General features: G+C 37.8%; 1 protein-coding gene across 2 annotated transcripts in view; it reads right to left on the bottom strand.

The window, feature by feature from the left end:
* The window catches only part of LOC108039340 (serine/threonine-protein kinase tousled-like 2), a 72,318-nt gene that overhangs the window by 39,047 nt on the left and 8,745 nt on the right, over window positions 1–24,526 (bottom strand). The window contains exon 1 of one of the 2 annotated variants that reach the window (XM_017116305.2): window positions 11,931–12,394. The exons of the other annotated variant lie outside the window; for it this stretch is intronic. Coding sequence (XP_016971794.1) covers window positions 11,931–11,999 — 69 coding nt within the window. The 5' untranslated portion in view covers window positions 12,000–12,394. Of the gene's footprint in view, window positions 1–11,930; window positions 12,395–24,526 lie in introns of those variants that run through there. 2 annotated transcript variants of the gene reach the window in all.

The raw sequence follows: 24,526 nt of genomic DNA, 5'->3' as shown, positions 1-24,526 counted from the left end.
AAAGAAGAGACGGGGGAAAAAAGGCAAAGGCAAACCAAAGCAAAGCTTTGAAAAAAAGACATTTTTGCTGCCCATTTTTATCGTGAATTTTGCCACTTCTTAGGGATTTTCCTTTCCTATGCGGAAAAAAGGGTTTCCTATTTCTTTTGTATGTTCAAATTTTATTTCATTTTAATTTCCCCTGTTTTATTTTCACCCTGCCGCAGGGAAAGTGGAAACCAAATTTTCGTCCTTTGTTGACAGAAAAAGCAAACAGATTTTTTCCCTTTTAGCCAACAGCAAAATGTATCTAAACTCGTGAAATGTGTTTGTAGATTTTTGATTAATTTTATTTGTTTACTCAATGTATTTGTGATTTCAGTAATTTTTAATTTACATTTACCAACAAAATTTAATTTTTTGTAACGAATCGATTACGTTGCTACCTATTGTATGACATATAAAATATTGTATTTCTGTCTTTTAATTCAATTGTCGATTTAATCAAAATATGTTCTACTTCTTTTGCTTTAAATTCAATAAAAAAATTAAAAAAATGTCTATAAGAATGTTTAAGTATTCAATAAATTTGGGAAAAATCGTATATATTTTGCATTTTATAAATATTTTTTATAAACGAGAAAAGATTACTTAAGATTTTGTTTAAATTTAACGACGTAAGCACATGCTTAAAATTTTTTCAAAAAACAGACACAATTTAAATAGATTAAAAAAAAATTATAGAAAACTAAAGAAAAAATTAGGAAAGCTCCAAAAGAAACGGCTCATATCTTTGATTTTCCATTCCTGTAATCCTCCTTGTTGCCATACTATTTAGCCGTAATCTATGACCATATTTTTCCCCTATTTTCGCATTTATTTTTCGCTTTGTTTTGTTTTTTGTTTGATTCAATTTTAACTTTTTGAGTATTTCTATTTGACTCTCACAAAAATAACACACACTAACAAAAAAACTAGCCGCTCTATGCTTACACTTGTTTGTCTTGCTTATTGTGTTTTTCTTTTATTGTTTAAAACAAAATGCAAAGTACACACTTGGCACTGAAAAAAAAAATGCACATTTTGGCAGCAATTCTATTTTATTGGTTCCCAGGAGTTTTTGGTGCTTTTGGTTGCTGTGTTGTATTATCTGCGTTTATTTTGCATTATTTTTAATTGTTATATGTATACATTTTGTTATTACTGGTATTTGTAATGGCTATTTTGTTATTGCTTTTGTGCTTTTTGTTGTTGTTTTTTCGATACCGTTTTGATTTTGATGGCGTTTGAATTGCGACTGAAACCGAAACTGAATTGATGCTGCCAGCCTCTCCCTCTCGCTCGCTCTCTCTCTCTCTCTCTTTCTCTCTGTCTCGCTCTCTCCCCTCTGCCGACGTCGACGTCGACTGCGCTGCTTGCTTTGCATGCAGTCAAATGGGGAGTGAGCGAGAGGGGTGTAGTGGGGGTGGAATGCGGGGGGATTCCCACTTCGCCTAGCAGAATTTTCAATTTAAACGCACTCGTACACATACACTAGCACTTACACACTCACATACACAAGAGTGCAGCGACGTCAACTTAGCTAAAAACTTCGAAATGCGTAAGCTACGCCGACTGCTCTGTCAACGTCAACGCCGACTGCGCTGCCCATGCTGACGTCGTGGCCCATTCGCGCACACACAATTTTTTTTTCGCAAACTGTTTGGCTTTTTTTCGTGTAGGTCCAGGCCAAACAGCAGTAGTCAATAATATATGGCCAATACAAATACTTGTTAAATCTACAAAATATTCTTAGTTTCAAAGCGGATATATCACATTAACAACAAGTGCTAAGAAATAAGGTTAAAAATATCATACTATTTATATACTTAGTTCTTAAGATATAGCGGCTTATTTATATTTATAATTCTCTAAAAAATGTCTTTAAAATGTCTTACGCTTAAAAACAGTGAATTGCTAAGCCAAATTAATAGAATAAAAACCCTGATAAAAATGTTTTATTTAATTTCTAGTATTCATTAGAAATCGGTCATCAAACTTAAGTTAGTTGCTGATCGGAAACTCAACATTTATGTAAGTCTGTTAGAAAAAAGTAAGTAATCAAATGTTTTATTAATGGTTATATGTCTAGCTTAACTTTTCTGAAATTATATTACGATTTTCTTAGCACTCAGAAACACCTGTACCATTTTTGTGGTCCGTGGTGTTCAGGACAGCCTCGAAGCAACCCCCTTCCCCTCTCCCTGCCCCTTCCCTACCCCTCAAACTTTAACCCTCCAAACACGAGGCTTAACTCACTCATTTCGCATCGTTTTCAGTCAGTTTTCGTCGCCAGGTTCGCGGCCTCATCGTGGTCACCCTGCCAGCACCTCCCCCCTCGCCACCTGGTCTTTGGCACCCCTTTTAGCATCCATCTTGGCCATATACACCCATATCCGCATCCACATCCACCTCATCCATCCATTCGACTCGCTCTTCAGCGAAGGAGCAGAAAACAAGGTGGCAACAATTGCGCTGCAGCCCAAGGACTTCATAGATACATTCATTTACCGGGTATAAATTACCAAAAAGCTCGAACATCTCGGTTACTCTTATATTAGGAGGAAATCTTATGTTTTAAAATGTTATATTACCACTGATATGTTGAAGACATGTTTGGGGAATTTTCTCTTTAAACCAAGGATATATATTTTAATCGTAACATTTTAAAGAACGAGTATTAAATATTAATAAACTACATTTAATTTTTTTTAATTTGAAAGTAAAATTGTTGTTTATACTAAAATATTTATAAATATAAAATATAAATAACACAAGTTCATTAGGGAGTTATTCGAATATTCCAGACTATTATATGTTAAATCAAAGTTGTCTTATAATAGTAGACCTAAAATAATACAATGTTTTGTAACAGTTATAAGATTGTATTGCGAATAATGTAATGTAAATGGAAAATGAAGATTACATGAGGTGGAACATGCCCTAAAGTGTAGGGCATCAAACGACCTCTCTCAATTAGGAGTTATTAGTTTACTTCGGGACTTTGGCCACCCAAGTTTTCATCATGCCATTGCCATTCCGTCACTTTCGAGGGTAATCGAAGGAGCGAAGAAGCAGAGGCCCACTGTACTGTGGTTGCTGTTGCTGTTGCTCTTGCTGTGTGGCCATCAAGTGCAGAGCGACAGGACAGACAGAGAAAGGGGAGCACACAGCGCGCATACAGGACACAAGTCGTCCTTTTTGTCGGCCGAGAGGTCCGGGGTCCTCTGCTCTTTGTTTTAGCCAACAGCCTGTTCCTCTGCTGCCGATGTGTTGCTGCCGTGCTGTTGCTGTTGCTGCTGCTGTTGCTGTTGCTGTTGCTGCTGCTGTTGCTGTTGCTATTGCTGCTGCTGCTGCTTGTCGATGATGAAGTGGCCGACAACGACAACCACGAGACGACGCAACGACAACAGCAACACCAACAACAGCAATAGCAGCAACATCACGGCAGCAACATCAGGAGCAGCACGGCAGCAACGTCGTCGCATCGCAATCGCGGCATGCGTCGTTTTATAGATGGGATTGTGTGTATATATTCCCCCAAAACCCCCTCCATTGCCCCCTCCCCCAGATATATATACACATAGATCTGTGTGTGTTGTGCGCGGCGCATAATATTCCGCACGCACATACAACAACAAGATGTTGCTGCCACAACAACAGCAGCAACACACGGCGGCAACAAGCGCACTTTAAGTGTAGCAAAATGGACTGCAAAACTTGTGTACAGTACTCGTGGCATATGTACACAATATATGCATGTATGTCTGTATGTACGTACAATTGGAGGCATACATACATGGCCCGATAAATACATATATATGTACATGGGCATGGGCACATAGACCAAAAACCTAAGGGGGCGACCGGATTGCTCAGATTTTCGGAGGCTGGTGTTTCGGCTAATTATAATGCCAAGACAGTTCAAAGATGCCAGGAAGAGAAATGGTGCTGTAGGATATAATTAATCCCACATCTATGTTAGCGAGAATAAAAATGTTGAATCAAATTTGCCATTTCAGATAACCCGAATATTTGCAAATCATTTTCAAACAAATTACCACCACCTTAAATGTTTGGCAAGAGAAATCGTACAAGCTGAATGGAATTTGCTAAATGTACTCACACACGTTGAGAATTTAATTTTAATTAAATAAATTGTACTTAATTACTTCCGATTATGAAAGGTATTCATAGCATCATGTCAGCCTAAAGCTCAAAAGTACTACCATTAATAAAGCTTTAACCTTTAAATTATAGTATATTAAGGTTAATTATTATGGTGTCAATTATAGTCACTCGATGCAATCAATATGTAGTTATAAATTATGTTATTTAATTAACCGAATTTATTTAACTTAAATATTAATTTGTTATTAAATCGATTTGAAATAGCAATTTATGAAAACTCTTTTATTTTGTATGATTCACATATAATACAAAACTTTAAAGCATCTTTGAACTATAATTGATAGTTATTGTGGAAATGGGATTTCCAAGAATGGGTTTACGGTAGACTTTTCCATTTTATTTGGACTTCAAACTCCATTATTTCCTGCACCTGTTTGATATGGATTATATGCATTCCCTGCAGGCTGAACAAAATGTAATAAAATATGAAGTGCATGTGTATTTATTATTGGGCAATATCCAAGGAAGTGCAAAGAGCAAAATATAGCAGAAAAAATAAAGAAAAAAATAAAACAGAAAAGGGTTACACCAACCAGCAGAGTGAGACAGATGCAGGTCAGAAAGAGAGGCCAATAGTTGCCAACTGCAGTCAGCCAACAGTAACCAGTTTTGCAATGCTGCAGCAACAGCACCAACAGCAGCAACAGCAGCAACATCAACGCACAGCAGCAACATCAAGTCGAACAATCGTCAAATACACAAAATCCACTTTGCAAATCATCAGCAATGGCGAACTACGGGCCCGGGTAACAAAATCCGGGTCCGGGTTCGAGTTCGGGTCAAAAATGGGTGGGGTGCAGGGGTGTAGGGGTCTCGTCCACACACGCGTGCAACATGCACCTTGAGAGCTTTTCCAGCTCCACATCAGAGACATTTTCCAGTGCGAAAAATGAAAATGCAGCAAGAAAATCCTACGGTATGTTTTCCATGTTCCAGCAAAGTACGAGTACTAAAAAAAAAACACTACTAGTAAAAAGGAAAGGAAAACACACAGAAATTATATACACACACCCAAATGCCCAGCCACCACGCCCACTGTGCTACGCCCACGCCTCTGCACCGAATAAAATTGCATTGGAAAATCGGCAAAGTCCCGAGAACTGGAAAATGTCTGCAGCTCTACATATAGATGTGTGTAGGGGGGATTTTTTTTTGGGGGGGGATGAAAGGTGTTTAAAAGGTAACAACGCCAAAGCTCAAACCGAAAGTAAAGAGAAGCCAAAAAAATAAAAAGATAGACAACAACTGACACACACCGAAAAAGCTCAAAAAATGGAAAAGTAAATGTGTCAGATAATCTAAATTTATATAAAACAATGGGAATAATTATTTTACACTTTATTAATGAACAAGTTTTCAACTTAAAATTTTGTGTGATATTGCTAATGGTTTTGGACATATTTTGTATACTCAATTTGTATCCTATCATGACGTTCCTGTTTCTTAATATATTTGATGAAAGAGCATGACTTTTTTTTGGGGAAAAAGGAATTATTTAATGACTTCATTTGGCCTGAGGACTTTTACATATATGAATTTTTTATGGGGAAATTTGCGACACAACCCTTTATTTAGCGAGTGCCGTGTCATTCAATTGGAATGAGAATACCGCCGCCTTCCATTTAATCAGCGAGTGCCATAACAGAAATGATGGACCCCGAGAGCTTTAATGCCCAAGATGGGGGGAAAGTAAAGAAAAGAAAAAAATAAAGGGGAAAAGAGAAAAAAATTGTGGGGAAGAGGGTGGAGGAGGCTTTTTGGGATAAAAAGCTGAAAGAAGAACAAAAATCGGAAAAAAGAAAAATAAGAGAAGAATAAAAATATAGGGATGAAGACAAATAAAGCAATAAAATATTAAAACAAAACGACAAACAAAAAGAAACCTAAAGTTTGCACGTCAAACACGCGAGCACAACTTGCAACAAGTTTGAAGTCGCTGCTAAAAATAAGACCAAAACCCCAGGAGAAAAAGAGAGAGACCCCTTTCTCCCCTCACCCTACGTTCATTCTTTCTCTTCTGCTCTCTCGTAAGAAGCAAAAAAAAATGTGATACGACAGTGATTACGCGATTTTCCATAATAAATGTTGTGGTAAAGGCGACCTTCCGGTTATGGCAGTCACACCAATACACAGCCACACTTTCACACAGACGCACACATACTTTCACCCGAGACTCTCATGCACACACACCCCAGAAAAATAGCAACACATATACGAAGACGAGAGCACTTGTTCGGATTGCCGACAACGAAAAATCAACAACAACACGACGACCTTCCTTGCTGCTCTCTCTCTTTCTCTCTCTCTGTCTCCTCTAGTCTCCTTCTCTTTCTGCACCCCTCTCTCCACCCACAAAATTGCAGACACTCTCTCTAGCGGAAAATGTCGGTAAACAGTGCAACCGGTTTTTTTTTTAACCCGCACATGGGAAAAATGGAAACATCACGGATAAGCACAGTGGGGCAAAATCACAAAAACGTAGCATACTTATTGGGGTTTTAATGGAAACTAAAGAAACAATGTTTTCAAGGATATCATAAAAACCCAATTATTTTGAGTAGCGATTACATTCCAAATGTTCATTGTGGTATAACTCTGATTGATTGAATACCAAGTAAAATAATTTTTCAGCTTATCTAACAATGTGACAATAGCATACTTATTGGGTATCTGGCCTTTTTTTCGGTGATTGACTATTTTGAAAATTATATATATTTATATATAGCTCATATATATAAATAATGTTCTTAATACAGCTTCATACTTTCAAATTTATACATTACATATTTAGAACATACATTTAGATACTCATATTAAACCCAAAATGGCGAGATTTTAGCCCACCGTGCTGTTCCAGCAATGTCGACGTGTTTGGCTCGACTCTCCACGAAGTCCAAGTCCCCAAAGCTTGGATACCCCCTCTTTTTTCACCCGAACCCCTCCTGTACTGTTGTTGGTGGCTGCCTATGGCTCGTTTTACTAGGCTAATCATGTGTTCTGGTTTTCGGATTTGTGTGAGAGACTCTGACTTCGCTTGTCAGCTCGTGTCTGTGTGAGGGGGGCTCTTTGTGTGTGTTTGAACGGACTATGTGTGTGGGATTATATTGGTATGGGTGTTGGTACTTTGCCGTGTGTTTTGAGCATTCATTCAACGCTCAACGGTGGCGTCGCTTTGGGGGCGCGCGCACATTGAATTCAGTTGAGAGCTTTGCAATTTTGTCGGTTTTACTTTTTTTTGTTTTTGTTGCTTCGGCCGTTTCTCGCCGATTTTTCGATACGCATTAATAGCAGCGAGGCAACAGGGTATGATGGGGATGTTGCAAACTTTGGATAAATAATAAATTTATAAGTTTTTGCATTTCAAACAAATATAGATATTTTTTTCTTACTTAAAAAGACAATTTATTTACAATCCCCAACGTTTTAAAATTGTATTGCTTAGTTTAATCAATAAAATAATTATCGCGCTAAGGACTTAACTGTTTCGTTTTGGAGCAAAATATTTTAATAAATATATGTATTTTCAATTGGAAAGATAATTCTAAGGTAAGACTATAACCTTACTAAATACAATAATATAAGTTATATTGCCAAGAAAGCAAAGAAATTTTCAGGGTAATTTGCATAAAGCCACTCCAGGGTATCCCAAAAATCGTATCACCCTTGGTTGCTTATGTATGTAGATCTGTGTATAGGAAACATTTCACACGCTGCTTTTTGCCAAGCACTTGACTGTTGAGTGGCGGTTGTTGTTGTGTTTGTGGCTACTTGTTGTTTTTCTTGTTGTTGTCGAAAATGTTGGGGTTCGTTGCCGTTGTCGTCGGCTATAGTTGTTGTTGCTGTTTCTGTTTCAGCTTTTTCTGGGTATAGTATAGCCCCATTTGGAATTGCTCTGTTGCCAGTTGCTCGCGTGTTTTGTGTGTTATCAACTTCAGTTGCTGGCTGCAAGGCGCGACGATTGCACGTCTGTCTGCCAGAAGTCTGCTGCCCGGGATATAATATCTGGTATAGGCTGTGTAGGTACATGGAGCGGGGTGGTGGCGAACTATACTATACCACCTCTCACCGGGGTAATCGGTTTGAGTTCATTTTCATTTAAATGGAATTAAATATGGTAAATGATGAAATCAAGGCGGGCGAGTGAGACAGCAGCTGTCGTGTGTGGTGAGGTTTACAAACATACATATGTATGTATATAAATATGTACATGAGTATATCCACTCTATACCCCTATATGTACACCGTATTATACACAGAGATATAGAGATGTGGTGAAGGTGAGTGCGACGACCGACCGATGCGAAGAATTCCAGACCCGTCTGAAATTTTTGCACTCTTTTTTTTTTTTGAAGAGGCACATTTGTAATCCATATAATAAATAAATAATTTTGAAGGCAGGCAGCCAGGCAGGCTTTGTTGGGGATGGGTTTTGGTATGGTATGCGCGCGGGTATAGTTAGTAACAGAATCTCATCGAAAATCGAGATTCGATATTCGAGGGAAAGAACAGGCGCGCAGAAAATAAAGATAGCAGCAGAAGCAACGAGAAGGGAGAGCAGCGAGCGAGAGCCGTTAAAACCTTAAAGCGAGAGGAGCTGGGGAAAAAGAGAGGGCAAGACGCCAAGAGAGTGAGAGCTGGAAAAAAATCGATAGACCTGCCGCTGATAAGCAGACCAAAAAAAACAGACAGAAACAGGGAACAAATTAAAACCAGACAAACAACCACCGCTGAGAATAGAAATAGGAAGCGTCGTCTCCACCAAAACGCTGCTGCATCCGTGGCGGATACGTGTTTTCTACCTGACGCGCGCGTCTAACCGCCAATTTAACAGGCAAACAGCGAGAGAGCAGGAGAACCGAAGAGCGAAACGTTGACCGCAGCAGAAACACTCGCCGGTTGTGGGATGTGGGCCAGCGAGCGAGCGAGACAGGCACAGATAGACGGAGTGAGACAGAAAGAGATAGTAAATTGGCGAGAGCAAGAGAGAGGGAGGTGGAGAGAAAAAAGAGTTGCCAAATCAAACCAGTTTCAATTCATTGTGCATTTTTTTAAAATGTTATTTAAAGATAAAATAATTTTTTTTTTTGATCGATGATGAATGTGTCTAACATTTCCTTACAAAGACTAAATTAAAGACAAAAAGTATTGCATTCAATGCAATGCAAATAAGAAAACTCGACAGCCCTAAACAGTCTTTGCACTCACTCCCACGCTCAGTAGCTCTCTTTCCTTTTCTCCCCCCACAAACACTGTTATAATTTGCTCGGCAAGTGGTTTCCCCTCTCTCTCTCGCTCCCCTGCTAAACAATCCTTATCTGCTATCTCTCTCTGGCCGTGTTTGGGTTCCGTTAGGAATACGAAGTAAGCTCTTAATGACAAATGTCGGTGGGGAAAATTAAACTCTTTATGTTTCGAGCGATTCGGTATTTTATTTTGTCGGTTTACAACTAATCCCCGGCATGAAAATCAGCTAATATTTGCCTACACCCGATTTATGAGCGATTTCGCATGGTATTTGTTGTACGTTGCAAATGCGAAATACCGGGTGTTAAGAAATCAACAGCAGGCGAATATCTACCGAAAAATTTCAAATATGCCACCGAGCAGCGAGTGAAAATAACAAACGCAAGATAATGATGGCAAAATGTTAAATGGCCATAATGCATCGCAAATATTCTCGTCGAATACGAATTGAGTAACCACGAATTGTGTGATAAGTGTGTGCGGGTGGGAAAAGTCGGAAAATGAATAGACACAAAAAAACGATATTTATATAAATCATGTTAATTGGCTTGCCAGAAATGACATATTTGTCATCTGTTATGCGGTTAGCTGGCACTTGCTGCCTTTTCCATAAATCAGACGAGTACAGTGGCAACCCTGTAGAAAATAAAGGTAGTGTTTATGGGACTTTCTTTAAAATACTTTGCTATAATAGTTATTTGTGTTTCTAAGCAAATACAAATAGTCAATTACATTTAAAACCAAATTCATATGTGTTCATTTTAACAGAGTTGTTGTATAAAAAAAAATGTTGTTTCAAAGGCACTATTTTTTTTATTAAAAGTTTTTAGCAAATTTGACCAAATTCTTAGCTAAATTTGGCGTAAAATTTAATTGTTGACAATTTGTATTACATTAAATTTAGATTGGCTTTTAGTTTTGATCATAAAACTATCAACCATCCATGCTGATGAAATTTTAAAGATTTAAAAAATTTCCAACAGTGCTTTTCTTAGAGCCCACTGTTGAACACTAGTTTTATAGACTGTGGGAGCCCGAGTCGCGTTAGGCAAATTAGCGCCCTCCAGCGGCCAGTAAAAACAGTCGGCTGCTGCTCCTCACTGTACTGCCCTCTCGCTCTAGCGCCGAGTCTTTAACTGTGTGCGTATCTGAGCTTGTCCACAGTTTTTTTTGTTAAAGTTCGTTGCGGTTTTTCGCCTTTCGCTTTACGTTTTACTTTTACGTTTGGCGTGTCGCCGCACGTTTTGTGAAATTGGAATCGTAGTTGTTGATAAAAATACCAAAAAAAGATTATTTAAGAAGAAAAAGAAAAGGCAAGCGCCGCTGCAATGACGCTGCAGTCTACAGAAAGTAACAGGCGCCCAGCGGCGGCAAAAAACGCCAGACAGCAGCTTGAAAAAAAGTAGCGAGTGGCTCTCGCGACCTCTCGCTCTCCGGCTCTCTCTATCTCTCTCCCCAACTCGCTTCCTCTCTTGCGCATGTGTTGGCTTGTGGACTAAACTCCGGGGGCGAGAAAGAGATGCAAGATACTACTCTTTGGCTGTCTAATTATTAATTTCTGGCATAGAAATGAATGGGATTTTTGTTGTTGGGGACTCCTGATTTAATTTGTAGATTTGCCAATGCAAACAATAAGAAATTTGGGTGAAAAGTTTTCAATTGAAAATCAATAGGTTATTATTTATATTTACTTTGTTATCATTGATTGATTTACATTTTTGCTTGTTGATAATAAAGAGGTAAAAGTAGGAATGTTAATTTAATTCAATTAAACATAAATTCGCTTAGATATTTTGTAGCAAATTAACTATTTAGAATTTGTTGTGGAATAGATTTGATTACTTTTTGCATTTAGTTTAAACTTGTTTTTAAATAATTAAAGAAGTACCCTTTATTTTAAAATTCAAATAGATTGACGTAAGTTATAATTCTGTAATAATTTAAACGCATTGGTAAGGTCTTTGCTAAATTTAGTTAAGAATTATCATAGATAAGAATAACATTGATGTTTCGATTAAAATAAGTATTCTTTCTTTATTTGTTATTTATTTTATTTAAACTTTTCCATATTTGATTACAAAACTAGGTCAAGTTTGGCGTTTGAATTCCTATTTAATTAGGGCTTTAATTATGTTTTTGATCATTTGGTTATGCGTCCTAATCTTCCTAAGAAAATTTACCATTCAGATTTTTCAAAAAATTAAAAAAATAACATTTTAATATTTTTTTCTTCGATACTCCTTTTAGGTATTGTTAAATGGTTTAATTTAATTAAATCGTTGATAGAGTGATTAAAAAGTTTTTAAGACTATACCCGTACATTAAACAAAAACTTAAATTGATTAATCTGGAACACATACATATCTATAATTTCCCTTCCTGTTCTTGTTTTTTTTCTTAAAGTGCACATAAACACATTAATTTCCCTTTAAATTGCTTATTTCGTATCTTTTTTCTGGTTTTAGATATTAGCTCACCGATTTTCCGCCAACAATGCAGGTGCGCTGCAATAGGCCCAAATCGCTGGTATTTCGTTTGCTGCGCATTCTTCGGCTGCTGATTTTCCTCGTTTTTTGTTTTTTTTTTTTCCACAATTTTCAACAATCGTACACACACATAACAAGCTGGTTTTTTTCACTTGAGTTACAAATTCGGAGTATGTATGTATTCCTCTTTCTTGTTTTGTTTAAATATTTTATCAGAACTAAGTAAAGTGCACAGAAAAAAACAATTGGGGGAGTGGGGCGGCACAGGGATATCTCTCCCGTTTAATGGATGTAACACAAAACAAATCCCTTGCCTAATACTATTTAATTTTCCAACTACTCTGGTTCTGGTTTCTTGTGCTGATTTTTGCCTTTTTTTCCTTGCTTTGTTATTTTTCGCTCTCAAAATTCGCGACGCACCGCCGCAGAGATGAAAACCATCACTTCCGGAGGCGCTTCAAGTACTGAGGAATGTAGTAAATACGTGCGTCGGTATTGGTGAGTATCTGTGAGTGCCCCAACCCGTGTGTATGTGTGTGTTGTGCAGCGAAGTCGACGTCGACAGAGGCGTCAGCAGAGCGGCGGCGACAGCAATAGAAAGAAGCCAAAGCCAAAGCCAAAAGCACAAGAAAGCAAGAAAAAAGCACGCTAAATAAAAGGAAAAGCGGTTGGGGCGAAAAATAAGGAATATGTGTGTGTGGGGGGTGGAGGGTGGAGGGATGGAGGGGTTGGTCACGAAGGCAGAGAAATTGAGCAAAATGGGTGGCCAGAAGAGAAGGAAAGGACTCTGTTTATACATTTCCCAACGTTGGTCACAAAATCAGGTTCTAATGTGAGAATAACGCTGGTCACACAATTGCGGTGAAGAAAATAGCACAGCCCTTGAGTTTTCCAGGCCTACAACATCCTGAAGATTTGAAAACAATCTTTTTTGTCAATAAAAGGGTATATTATTAAAGATTTTTTGAATGTCTACAATTTTTCACTATTAAATTACTAGAGATAAAATAACGAAAAGTGTCAGGACATAAAAAAAATAGCTTACAAACAGATTTAAAAGAAAAAATCTATTTATAGTTTCAAGCGAAGTTTTAAAGGAATATGAAAAATAACATTGTGGTCTAATGGTCTCAAGGACCCTTCTGCTATCCCAGTATATTCTTGAATCCTTAGTTTATGCTCACTGCTGTATTGAAGTGGTGTACTTTACTGCGACCATACTAACAGGCAAGTCTCTGGGCAAACCCATCTTCAAATGCTCCTTTCATAGGAAAGTGCCAAGTGTCTGTCTCTATCTGCAACTCCAGTTTCCTCCCTTTGTTGCTCCGACATTTTCCTGAACTTTTCGCCACGCTTTTCGTTGAGTATCCCCTCTTCCACCCCATGCCCCTTAAATTTCCACACAACTGGTTCTGTCTGTTGCAAGCAAAAGCAACTCTGTGACACAGTTTGGAAAGCCGATGTTGCACGTTGCGTGTAGCATGTTGCATGTTGCACGTTGCAAATGAGCAGCAGCAATCAAAGCGTAATCGAACGGCAGTCAATCATTATTTGAAGTGGGGTTAGGTTGAGTTAGGTCAGCATACAAAACAATTTACTAAATGTATGAATGTAGGTACGCACTGCTCGACATCAGAGGTTAAGGGCTAATTTCAATTAGCGTTCATTTTGACTTTGGAATACATATGTAAGTGCCTGTTTATAAATTTACATTTAGCTGGCTTTTACTGAACCTACAATGTCTGAGTTTTTTTAGTCAATAAAATCTAGATTTGTATTGTTTAAAAAAAACGAGTCATTTCTTGCTCTTAATTTTATAAAACAGATTGAAAGACTATATTAGCCATAGCCATTTACGCAAACATTTCGATATATATTTGAATTATTTTATTATAACTGCTAGGGAATGGAAATATCGGTTGATGTCTTTCAAAGCCTCATCACTAGCCACAATCTAGAGTTTTACCACTTGTTGCTGGACAATTCATTAAGTCAATCATCCATCTATACACACACACACACTCAGTCACCCACAACACACACACACACACTCTTTCTAATGCATACACTCTCACTAAAACTTTGCAAGTAAAAGTAAATTTGGTGTGTTTTTGGCTTTTCTTTGTTTTACTTATTTTTGGTAATTAATATTTACCAGCAGATTTCTCAGTATCATGAAGTCTCCCTGTTTTTTTTTTGTTTTATTTTTTTGAGAGAGACTCCTTTGTCTTAAGGCGGCTTTTCCGGCTATTTTCTTTACTGCTTGTCTGTGTGTGGGTGTGTCTTCAAAGTGTGTGCGGGTGTGGTGGTATATGTATGTCCGTAGTTGTGTGTGTCTTTGGGATACCGTTAACCCGACAACGACAAACGACAGCGAACGGTACCAACTTAAAGTGGCAACAACTTCTGGATGCGAGAAAGCCTTTCTCTCTCTCCAGAGACTCTTCCGCCCACTCTTCTTCTTCTGTCCCTCCTAAAAGAGGGATGGCAACAGTGGCCGTGCGAGCGAGAGGGGGCTATCCCGATGCGGAAGGTGCGAACGAGAGGGGTATTATAGCCTGACTGGGTAGTTGCTGAGTTATGGACACACACAAAATAGAATCAGCGCACAATTTTTGGCTCGTGACAACGGTAACGAACGCAAAACCGAAGTGCAATCCCCCCCCCCCAACCCAACCAAACTACATCCAACACGAAATGCATGGGAAAAGAGTGTTAAAAATGGGGAAAAAGGGGCTTAAGGGGCACTACCTCCATATCAAAAAAAATATTTTAATAAACGCACCCGACATCCAGAAAACAATGGAAAGGTTTTTCATGTGTAAAAATCGGAGTATGTGGGAAAAACAATAAGAATGGAAATGCCTGAAGGTGCAACAGCTGACCAAATGCAATGGACGGTGCAAAAGCGGAAAATTTCAGGGAAAATGGCCGAAAAAGATGAAGAGGAAGGAAGAAAAAGAGTAAATGGGATGAAAACGGAAGGGTTAAGTACTGAATTCTAGACTTGAATGCAGATTTTTAGGTAATTAGCTAACAAGCATTTTAAGATATACCATTTTAAGATCGGACTTCAGTTAGAAAAGTTATGGACTTAGAAGTGCAGACTTTGGGTCATTTTTTGGCAAAGCCAAAATGATGAGATAATGAAACCATCATGAAAATGTGAAGAAAATCGATCCAAAATTACAAACCAAAGTTTGAATGCAGATTTTTAGGTAATTAGCACACGATCCTTTTAAGATATACCATTTTAAAATCGGACTTCAGATAGAAAAGTTATGGACTTAGAAGTGCAGGTTTTGGGTCAATTTTTGGGAAAGCCGTTTTTCGGAAATAAAGAAAGTGACATCATGAAAATGTGAGGAAAATCGATCCAAAATTACAAACTAATGTTTGACTGCAGATTTTTAGATATTTAGCACACGATCCTTTTAAGATATACCATTTTAAAATCGGACTTCAGATAGAAATGTTATGGACTTAGAAGTGCAGGTTTTGGGTCAATTTTTGGGAAAGCCGTTTTTCGGAAATAAAGAAAGTGACATCATGAAAATGTGAGGAAAATCGATCCAAAATTACAAACCAAAGTTTGAATGCAGATTTTTAGGTAATAAGCACACGATCCTTTTAAGACATACCATTTTGAAATCGGACTTCAGATAGAAAAGTTATGGACTTAGAAGTGCAGGTTTTGGGTCAATTTTTGGGAAAGCCGTTTTTCGGAATAAAGAAAGTGACATCATGCAAATGTGAGGAAAATCGATCCAAAATTACAAACTAATGTTTGAATGCAGATTTTTAGATATTTAGCACGCGATCCTTTTAAGATATACCATTTTGAAATCGGACTTCAGATAGAAAAGTTATGGACTTAAAAGTGCAGGTTTTGGGTCATTTTTTGGGAAAGCCGTTTTTCGGAATAAAGAAAGTGACATCATGCAAATGTGAGGAAAATCGATCCAAAATTACGAACCAAAGTTTGAATGCAGATTTTTAGGTAATAAGCACACGATCCTTTTAAGATATACCATTTTAAAATCGGACTTCAGATAGAAAAGTTATGGACTTAGAAGTGCAGGTCTTGGGTCATTTTTTGGGAAAGCCGCTTTTCGGCAATTCATCATGAAAATGTAAAAAAAATCGATCCAAAATGACAAGTCAAAGTTTGAATGCAGATTTTTAGGTAATTAGTACACGATTCTTTTAAGACATACTATTTTAAAATAAGACTTCAGTTGGAAAAGTTATGGACTTAAAAGTGCAGGTTTTGGGTAATTTTTCTGCAAAGCCGTTTTTCGAAAATTAGGAAATAAATTGATTTCTTTTACTGACTACAAACATAAATTTTAAAAAATTGTCTAAAAATGGTATTTTTATATCAAAAGCTCACAACAATTTTCGAGTTTTATTGTTCGAGTTGGTTCTATATTGTATATTGTTTCATTGAAGTCCACACTTAAATAAAATTTAAGACCTATGGATCTGTTCTTATTTGGTTTTTAACTATTTTTCATTGTAGTGGTTGAAGACGATGATTTACCCCAACGAACTACAGATGTTTATTATTCTTTTTCACTTACCACTTGCGAGGACATAAAGGACCTGCTATATGCATCGCCATATATTTCGATATACATATATATACACATGCAGATGGATCTGAGGGTCCAGTGTTGCCGTGATATTAACACAAAGGCAAAACCCAAAAAGCGACGACAAACAAAACCAGCCAACCGAAGTGGAGTTGCGCTCGTCATATCGTCATCGTCATCGTCGTACCCATCGTGTTAATGGGTTGGCGGCTGCCGAAAATTTTCCACGATTTTCCACCAATCCTCCAACGATTCGCCACCCCTCCATCCCAATATGGCCCCGCACCCCATTTTCCGCCTAGAAATTCCTGATTGAGGACCATCGTCGTCGCTTGTTCCTTGAGCTTCTCATGTCCAAAAGTGTTTGGGTATGTGTGTGAGTGCTCGTGTGTGTGTGCAGCGCGCGCATCCTGCACTCATGCAACTCACGCATCCCGCACACACATACACACACACACCTACGCCAGGATATACACACACACACACAGAGGTACACTCACAAATACAAAGATACAAACGACCTGAGTGCTCCAGCATTTCAATAGTTTGGCTTACACAGTTAAACTTAAAATAATAGTAGTTAAAACAAATTAACAAAGATTATCGACAAAAAATTAGCAAATTAAAAATCATTGATACAATCGATATCTAGTATTGTTTATAAATAATTTAAAAATCATGTTTGGGATAGACACAAATTAAACGATAGTCTATTATAAATCTACAAATTATTTGAGGTGGAAAGATAGAGAGATAGTAAAAAAACAACCAAGGATCGTTTAGTGAAACTTAATCATAATAATCATTTCGAAGAGGAACAAAAATAATATATATCGATCTACTTAAAAAGTACAAGGCTCATAAGCATTATTAATGTCAGATTTATATTCACTGTATTTATTGATCTTTAAAATTTGTTATTTTAAAGCTTAAAAATCTATTTTAAGCATTGTTCATCGCTAATATTTTGGGCATAGCTGTTAAGAGCCGCGCCAGTAGAGAATTGTGATTTCTGGGTTAGAGCAAATATGATGGTACTGGGTATTGCCACGCCCCCTTTCCCCATCAAACAATTATGGATACTTCACTTATTAGCCAAACTCTCGATGTGTGTGGGTGTTGCCAATTTGCTGCTGGCCCGCTCACGTTCTTTTGCCCTCTCTCTCTCTATCTCTGTCTCTCAGGATTTGCCCTTCTCCCTCGCACATTGGGGCTCTTCTAGAACAAAAGATTTCGACCAAGAGGAATTATGAGAAGCTACCCAACATCGTGTGTTGACTGGGAATCGAGTGATTATGTGATGCCCCTCGTTTGCTTAGGTTACCTGAGTAATTCCCAATGTTCACCTAAGGGAAGGCCGGCCTTTAAAGGGTTAAGGTTGAGGGTGTTAAATCCGAGAATTGGATCACAGTCGTTAAGGGTTAAAGCTTATGTTTAGGAGGATATCCAGATTGAAAGACAAAGCAGCCAGCGGTTGGAACAGGTAAATGGCCCTTTAATTTCTGAGGCTGATCAAAATACACATGGGCTATTCCACCTTGATTCAATCCAATCGAAACGCTAATTAATGAAAAGTAAGTAGAATATGTAATTAGGAATCAGTTTTAGAATACTTTAAAAAATCTTTTAGGAAATTTCATATAATTTTCTGGTTTTACAGAATTTGTAGATATTGTTTATTTCAACGTAGTTTTTCAGTATTTACATTATTTCTGAGCCAAAATTAAATCATGTTTAAGTTTTTTATTTTGTTTTTTCTTAACTTTTTCTTAAGCTTCTGAGGTAAATTTTACCAAGCCTCATTAAACTTATGGTGCAAGTCTTTAAAGTAATATCTTTAACTGTTCAGCAGTTTTTTTTAAATTTTACTTTATATGATTTGCCTGAAAAAATGTTGCGAAATCGCCGATGGACTGCGAGAAGGTTTTGATTTATGTATACCCAAAAACTAAACTAAGCTCCCAGGGGCGGCCACGGCGGGGGTCAAAAAGGGGGTCCACAAATCAAAGTGCCCCCAGGGGGGTAGAGGGGGTGGAGGTGGTTTATAAAAGGGGGTTTGGAGGTGGTGAGTGGGAGAGGGGGCTATTGGGTAGTAGGGGATTTTCTAGGGCGAGGCATTGCCACCGTTAGTTCGTCATCATGGTTGTTTGGTTGCATTCGGCTAACAAAAAGAGAGGGGAAGGGGGGGTTGGGATGGAAAATTCCAAGGGGGTTGGGTTTGGGGGAGTTTAGGAATGGTGCGAGGGGGATTACGAGGGGGTTTTCTCTGTATGTAATAGACACAAAACCGAGGCTCTGAGGCTGTTCGAAAAGCTCTGTGTTGAGTTTTGAGCCCCTTTTGTTGTTGCAGGTTGCAGGTTGTTGGTGTTGCAGGTTGCTAGCTGCTGTTGCATTGCTGTTGTTGTTGTTGTTGCTGTTGCAGTTGCAGCAGTTGACTGTTGCCTGGAAGTGGGAAAACTAAACTACAACAGCAACAAAACATTTTGCTAAATACACACTGGAAATGGCAGTCTCCACTTTCCACCTCTACCTCTTTCTCTCTCTCTCTATCTATCTGTCTCCCTCTCTCTTTCGCACTGTATGACCCCGTCTCTCTCTGCCACAGATGCTGCATGTTGCACATTGGAAAACTAAGCCCGCCATGAAAAGTGAGAAGGTAGAAAAATCGGGGGAGAGCTCTCTCCCCCACCAGCTCTTCTTCTTTCATTCAGCGAAATACAAAAAATACCCAAAAAGAAATGACAAAAACAACAATAAAAGTTGTGCAAAATTTTCCAGAAAAAAAAATTGGGAAACACAGATAGATACGAGCAGGAAAAAGTAGAAAGCAAAAAGTTGATAACGTGGCTAAGATGTGGAAAAAGGAATCATTCCCAACTCTCACCTTGTTTGAATGTTGCTTAGTATTATTTAAGACAAATCGAAATTATATTTAATAATTCTTTATCAAACCGAAAACTGAATAAATGGCTTACCAATATGTGGAAATAAATCACCTTAAATTTGGTTTTATATTTTGGTATTGGTACACGGAAACTTACCTGCAAAAAACGAGATGAAAAGTAACAATTAGTATAAGTCTAAAACTACGAATATGTTTGAAATTATAGTTTTTGTTATAAAATAAATCATACCATTTTTATTTTTCCTTAATTATTTAATTATTTTAAGTATTTTATACAATTTGTAGTGTTATTCATATTTACACTTGAATAAGTGTTTGTGTCTCACGAAAAAAATGATTTCTTGTCAATTTTTTTACACTTTATTCCTAAATACCCAAAAAAGGGAGTTATATTTGAATTTAAAAAAGTGTTTGAATACATGAAAGAAATTTCAAATATGTAGATAATAGGTACTTGTACCTCAAAAAGAGTTGAAAGCCAACTTTGCTTGTAATCTTTTTTTTTTTTGCCAGATGAACAATGCGAAACTTTGACTTGGGGAGGGAGCGAGATGGCTGCAGGGAGGGAGCGAGAGGGCCGGAGGTGAGACAGATGACGACGACGACGACAGATGGTCAAGAGGAATGTATCTGTATCTGTATCTGCATTTGCGGCTGCTTTTGCCTCTGGTTAGCCCATATGTGTGTTTGTCCGTGTGTATCTACAACATAACACAAATCAAAACTTGGCTGAAACTGCAGGCGGAGGCTGCTGATGTTGCTGCTGCTGCAGCTTGCCCCATCGACAGCAGCAACAGCAACAGCAACAACAACAACAAAACTTAACTGAACTGAACTGAAGGCTGTGGAGGCACATACATAACTAATAGATACATAAAGCCGTATCTTTTGGGTGAATGAACTGTAATGAGAATGTGAACCTAGGCAACAACAACTAGCAACCAGCAACCAGCCAGCAGCAACTGGCAACTAGCAACCGGCAACCAGTGATGTTGTCGTCGTCTCAGCCGCACCAGCAGCAACAGCAGCAACTGCAGCAACATCAGACCATTGGAGATGTTGAAAATCGCAACGCAAAGTGCGCAATTTAACGTGTTGTTGCTATTGCTGTTGCTGTTGCTGCCGCTTGTTGTTGCTCCTGTTGTTCCTTATGTTCCTTATGTTGCTGCTGCTGTTTCTAGAGTGTTTGCTGCTTTTGTTTATGCCGTTTTTTTGTGGCCATTTCTACTGGTGTTGCTGTTGGTATCGCATATTGTTGCTGCATTTGTTTTGTTGTTGGTGCTATTTTGGTTCTTACGTATTTCTTATGTTGTTGTTGTTGCTGTAATTTATGTTGTTGTTGTTGCTGTAATTTATGTTGTTGCTCATGATATTGCTGATATTGTTGAAATTTTAAGCTATGTTGTCGGTGTTGCTGATACTTAAGTTTTCCGCTAATTCTAATGTTGCTTTTGAAAACTAAACCAATATTATTTTAAATAAATAATGCTGATGTTGTATCTAACTGCTGATTTTGCTAACTTTTCTATAACTACTTTTATTTCAGTTTCATCTGATATTTATCCTATAGTTGCTGCTTTATTTCTTAATACTTTTACTATTGTTGCTATTGCCGTTGCCGATGTTGCTCTATGGCAACCGAAAAACTGACCGACGCAACACAAACGACAAAACAGACCAATGACCAACCGTAATAGCCACAAAAAACAAAAAGGCAGCACAGCAGCAACATCACCAAGTGCAACAGCAACATCGGATAACCGTCGACAGGTAAACTGAGCAAAGTAAACCAGCTGAAATTAGTGAAGGGTTGCGCCTGATCGAAAAACTGGAAAAAAATTAAAGCTCTAAACGTTTCAAAGGTAAAAAATAAAAACCAGATAGGAAAATTAAAAGACTTTAATAGTAACTCAAAATTTCTATAATTATTTAAACAATTTACATCGTTTAATTATCCAAATAACTAAGATAATGTTATCTTATTTCCAAAAAAGAAAGATTTTCTAGACGGTTTCTTATTTAGTTAAAAGATTTTGCACACTTAAGAAAATTTTGGCGTAACATTAAGAAAAACTTTTTGACAATTAGTGACATTTTTTTTAAACAATCTTAAGTATTCTGATTTTTAAAATTTTATTTTTAAAGAAAGCTTCTGTTTATTTTCCATTGTCAGCTGTTTGTTTTGTGGGGCTTACATTTCAGCAAATACAGAGTGCACCTAGGGTTGCCACACACTCCCGAAAATACCAGAAAACTTCGCAAAACAAAATATTGCAGGCGTGGCACATACACACGCATATGGGCAAAGTACTACGGAAAAATACACACAGCAGGGGAGGACAAGAAGAAAGCACAAAGCAGAGGCAGAAAAATAAGGAATAAATAAAGGTGGAGAGAGGGGAGTAGAGAAATTGGTGAAGGGTTTTCGAAAGCCTGGAAAATGTGTAAGGGTTATGAGTTGCCATCCTCACTCTCAATTATTTAACATATTGCACAAATGCACGCAACATCAGAAAATGTTGCAAAAAGGGGGAAAAGGGCAAAGGGTAGGGATAATAAAGGCGAGTCCTTTCTCATTTTTAGAAGGTAAGGAGACGGGCAGTTACATTGCAAAGTGCAAAAGTTTCACAACAAAATTGAATTTTTAATTCGCTTTGTACGCAAAGAAAACAAAAGAGAAAACACAAAAGAAAAAAGTAGCAAGAGAAAGTTTTAAAAGTTTAAAAACATCAAGAGCAGATGGTACATAAACAAATATTATACACAAGGATTGCTATTGTCGATATTTGCAGGGCACTCGCTAAACTAAATAAACTTAAAGAAAACGCATTGAATAAACATGAGAAATTGAAAAAAGAAAATGCGAAAGAAATCTAGACATCAACTTAATTTCCTATTAAAATGGGTGATTCAATGCATTCCATTGTTTTTAAAACACTGAATTATTTATTTAATCTGTTATCCCTTTTTTATCAGGAATATGTTAAATTTAAATTATTGCCTCAGTTTTTTTATAAATCGCTTTTGAGCCTTAAATGAATTATAGGCAGAATATATTTTAGAAAAGACTGACGTTGTTTTAAGCTAGCCGAAGAAGTATTTAACCCATTTAATAAACCCAGTTTTTTAATCGGTTTTCCATATTATAGCAAGCCAACCCAATAAGTATGCTCACAAAAAAAAAAACTGGAACCACCAAATCAGGGAAAGCTTGTCGCGGAAAAGTGAAAGAAGGAAATGCGATTGAGGGAAAACTAACAAGGAGCTGAGCTGCCGATACATGGAGGATACACACAGAGGCATAGATGTGCTCTATGTACCAGAAACTCCGCCGCCGTAGCCGCCACCAAATACATATGTATCCCGCCATCCGTATATCTGCATTCTGCACTCTGCACTCTGCATTCTGCATCCGCATCTGGAGCCGAGAGTCTGTATCTGTATCTGTATATCTGCATCTGTAGCCGCGCCACGAAAAGGGGCAGAGATCGGGGCTTATAACTATGTGCAAAGTGCCGGGGAAATGGGAATAGCCAGCCTGGGCAATGTTTCGATGGTTTTGGACCCCGCCACCTATGTGTCCCGCCCACAATCCATCCATCCTATCCACCCGCCCATCCCGACGTCCTAAGTTCTCTGTGCTCTCAAAACTAACTGGTTGCCACTGGAGGCATCCGGCTGAAATGCGTCGAGCTGCGTTGCCATGCAGCCGGGCGAACCACCGAGGCACTAAACCACCCAGCCACAGAGCCACCCACCCACTGAGGCACCCACTAAAACACCCACTGAACCCCCCACTAAACCACCCAAACACAGGACACTCGGAGATGAGCGCGAGAGTTGACACAGAGGCCAAAAAACATTGTGGCAACACTGACACAAAAATATACAGTAAAGATTTCACAACTCGAACTAACATTTTTCCATTCAAAGCCAAATCGATACATACAGAAATCATTAGAGATTTCAAATCACTTCAAACAGTACCCAAATATAGTTTAAGATATTATTTATTATTTATTTTCCTTATCATCAACTAGTTATACTTAAAATAATCTAGATATATATCTCTGTGCTTAGTACAGTTTTTGACCCATTTCTTTTCAGCTTGGATAATTCCAAATTTTCTATAGCTTCTGTGAAGGGTTACCCAAAATTGCACTTTGTAAGGCACATAACAATTTCGTGACTTCCCTTTACAAATTTGGATTTTTATGCCCCAAGTAATCTGACAAGCTAATGATACTCTAAAGTGTTATCTAAGATGAAGTCTCCCAGAAGGATGTGGAGTAAGCTCTTAAGATTGGTGAACTCATTGACAACGATGAGAAAAAAAACACTCATCCCATTACGAAACTATCAAATTGTCATGTACATCCTTTTGTAGAACATTGCAAGAGCTTGTGTAACAGTTATTCAATAGCCTCTTGACCAGTAGAACACTTACATATGCTCCCCAACAATGTTCCTGCATAACAATGATAACCATTTAGCAATAAATACCCCGAAAAACCGCAACGAAACCCCTTGAAATCCCCTCGCCGCTACACAGTGAAGCCTCGCTGAGGCATCAACAGCCCTAATCCGCTAATTTTCAATTGCCAAATCCATGCGAAAATCGTAATCTCCGTGCTGTGAATTTAGCTATATATATATGCGTCTGTTTCAGGGGGGTTTTATGACTGGCAAATGTTGGGCAAACATTGAAGAGACCACAGAGTTATACATACAGAATGAGACACAGGCGGCGAGGGGCAATTGTGCAGTTTACATATGAATAGTAATAAAATAAAGTTCACATAGAAATAATAATAAATGACAAAATATATAGTTTTGTATAGAGTTATATTAAACAATCAGGGGATGTAGAGAACTACTTTTGTAAGAAAGAAATACAAGAAAAAATCTACCGTTTAAATTAACGGAAATCCAAAAATTTTAAATTTTAATTTTATGTTCAAGAAAACCTTTTGTAAAATATCAAGTTTAAAAACCGCCCTCGCCTCATTATAAATGTGTGCTTCTGAGTGTGTGCACACACATGTATGTGGGTGTGGGCACATCCTTTATGAGCAAACAAAATGCAA

Source organism: Drosophila rhopaloa, unplaced genomic scaffold, assembly GCF_018152115.1.
Source record: "Drosophila rhopaloa isolate 14029-0021.01 unplaced genomic scaffold, ASM1815211v1 contig_3, whole genome shotgun sequence".
NCBI lineage: Eukaryota > Metazoa > Arthropoda > Insecta > Diptera > Drosophilidae > Drosophila > Drosophila rhopaloa.
Note: the sequence above shows the minus strand (reverse complement) of the source record. Positions and strands in the feature narration are given on the sequence as shown.